At 40.4% G+C, this 2,262-nt stretch overlaps 1 protein-coding gene across 1 annotated transcript; it reads left to right on the forward strand.

The window, feature by feature from the left end:
* Positions 1 to 552: 552 nt before the first annotated feature.
* Positions 553 to 2,052, forward strand: LOC127874919 (dehydrogenase/reductase SDR family member 1-like). Its single transcript, XM_052419616.1, has one exon. It carries the CDS (start codon positions 729 to 731, stop codon positions 1,749 to 1,751), a length of 1,023 nt encoding a protein of 340 aa, XP_052275576.1. The 5' UTR covers positions 553 to 728; the 3' UTR covers positions 1,752 to 2,052.
* Positions 2,053 to 2,262: the final 210 nt, after the last annotated feature.

Raw genomic sequence — 2,262 nt, forward strand, 5'->3', positions numbered from 1 at the left:
TTTGATTCTTTATTATTCACGATAGTTTTACCAGAGATATTCCCCAAATATAGGTATGTAAGTATAAATTGTCAGTATTTTGTTATATATATGCATGCTGTTTATATATACCATTAGAGTTACTAGCAGCACTGTGGTCGACGCTAGTGATCTTGCTCTTTTGTTCATAAGGACAATGTATTGTGCCACAAATGTATCACATATAAACTAAATAAACGTAAGAAGTATCAAAGAGGTGTATGCAATTCCTGTTCAACATATACGCTGAAATGGGGTTGCGCATTACGTGCACTTATATCGCTACGCCACTGTTTGTTGGAGGACTTTGTGGACGTACTTAATCACACATCTCATACCTTTGTCTACCTTACTTATTTATAACGGTTTCTGGTTGGCGATGTCAAACATGTTCAGTGATACAGGTAAGTATATAAAATCTGAGCATAATCATGATAATAACATATGGAAAAAACAGTAGATCTATATATTAACTTAAAAGTTCGCATCCACCGGTTTTCTATAAATAACAGGCGCACGTTTTCTAAAAATAGCATGCACTGATTTCAATGGTGCGTGCACAAAACCAGGTTGAAATAAACTTGAAATCACACACAAACTATGCATGTTTAAGTTCCTGGTGTGTTGGTAGTAAGGTTATGATTTATGTCGCCTTTTTACGACGAGACTAGTATTAGTGGCATACAACTAGGGAAAGCGTTTGACTGTATATGAAAAGAGGAAAAGGGGATATATATATACACAATTTTAAGTGCACGGATTTTAAAAGTAAAATGGCACCTTTGGCAGGGAAAGTGTGCATTGTGACTGGCGCTACACGCGGCATTGGGAAAGGGATCGCTCTTCAACTCGCAGAGAAGGGGGCCAAGGTGTATATTACCGGAAGAACGTTGGATCCCCCGAAAGCTTCGAAAGTGGGTGGGTCTCTCCGTGACACAGCGCAAGAAATCGAGACTCGGGGAGGCACGTGCATTCCCATCCAGTGTGATCATTCCAAGGACGACGACATCAAGAGACTGTTTGAGACGGTGAAACGCGAAAATGACGGTCAGCTCGACATTCTTGTGAACAATGCCTATTCAGCCGTAGACGCATTATTCGCGTCGATGGGGACAACTTTCTGGGAACAGTCGCCGTCAATGTGGGACGTCGTGAACAATGTTGGGCTTCGGAACCACTACATCTGCTCCGTGTACGCCGCACAAATAATGACTGAACGAAAACAGGGACTTATAGTAAACATATCATCTGTTGGTGGTCTGAGTTACTTATTTAATGTCCCATACGGCGTGGGTAAGGAAGCGTGCGACAGGATGGCCGCCGACTGTGGTTTCGAGCTCCGTAAGCATAACGTTGCGTACGTTAGTCTGTGGCCGGGTTATGTTGCGACAGAGGTGGTACTCAGTAAATTTGATCCAGCAGAGCAATCACCGAGCAAGCGGAGAATGCATGATATGTTTGCGAAAGGAGAAACCACTGAATTCTCAGGTCAGTGCATCGCAGCGTTGGCATCTGAACCGGATATCATGCAAATGTCTGGCAAGATTATGTTGACCTATGACCTGGGCTTGAGGTACGGCCTGAAAGATAAAGAGGGTCATCAGCCTACGGACATGTGCTCGGTGAAGATGGCGTTGCTTAGCAGCGGGCGCACGTGGTTGGCCTCTATGGTACCATCGTTTGTCAGGTTTCCGAAGTGGATGATGGCTTTGGGAGGAAACAAGTTTTATTAGTCTCTCGGAGCTGTAACTTGTACAGGAATACTTATAATAATAGTTGGAGGAATGAAATTCGGTATGAGACATACTCTGGTTCTGCACATACATGTACTTTCAGCGAACTCATTAAAACAACTACGGTAGAGCATGATAGACTTGGATTACTCTCTGTGTGTATTCCTGTATTAAATGATATTATGAACATGTGTATTTTTGTACAAGTATGAATTAGTTTTGCTTTGTTACGCACAAAAGTATTATTTTTCATGATCTGTATTAGTTTCATTGTTTTATAAAAGCGGATTGATTCGTTTCAGTTTTGTGCTTTGTTCTTGTCAACTCCATTCTTCAATAATTTTACCTGAAATCTTTATAAAATGATATTAAAAAAATTATCAATTATAGGATTGACCGCTTTGAAACGCATGTAGTACAATACTTTAAAACAAAACTCTAAAAAGATATATCTTAAAAAATGGCATTTTGATCATAAAAGCTAGATAAATAATTCTTCTTTCTTTCGAAG

The sequence above is a fragment of the Dreissena polymorpha genome, chromosome 3 (genome assembly GCF_020536995.1).
Source record: "Dreissena polymorpha isolate Duluth1 chromosome 3, UMN_Dpol_1.0, whole genome shotgun sequence".
NCBI lineage: Eukaryota > Metazoa > Mollusca > Bivalvia > Myida > Dreissenidae > Dreissena > Dreissena polymorpha.

Excerpts from the sequence above, each read along its gene's own strand:
- LOC127874919 (XM_052419616.1), top strand. The coding sequence starts at position 729 with ATGAAAAGAGGAAAAGGGGATATATATATACACAATTTTAAGTGCACG.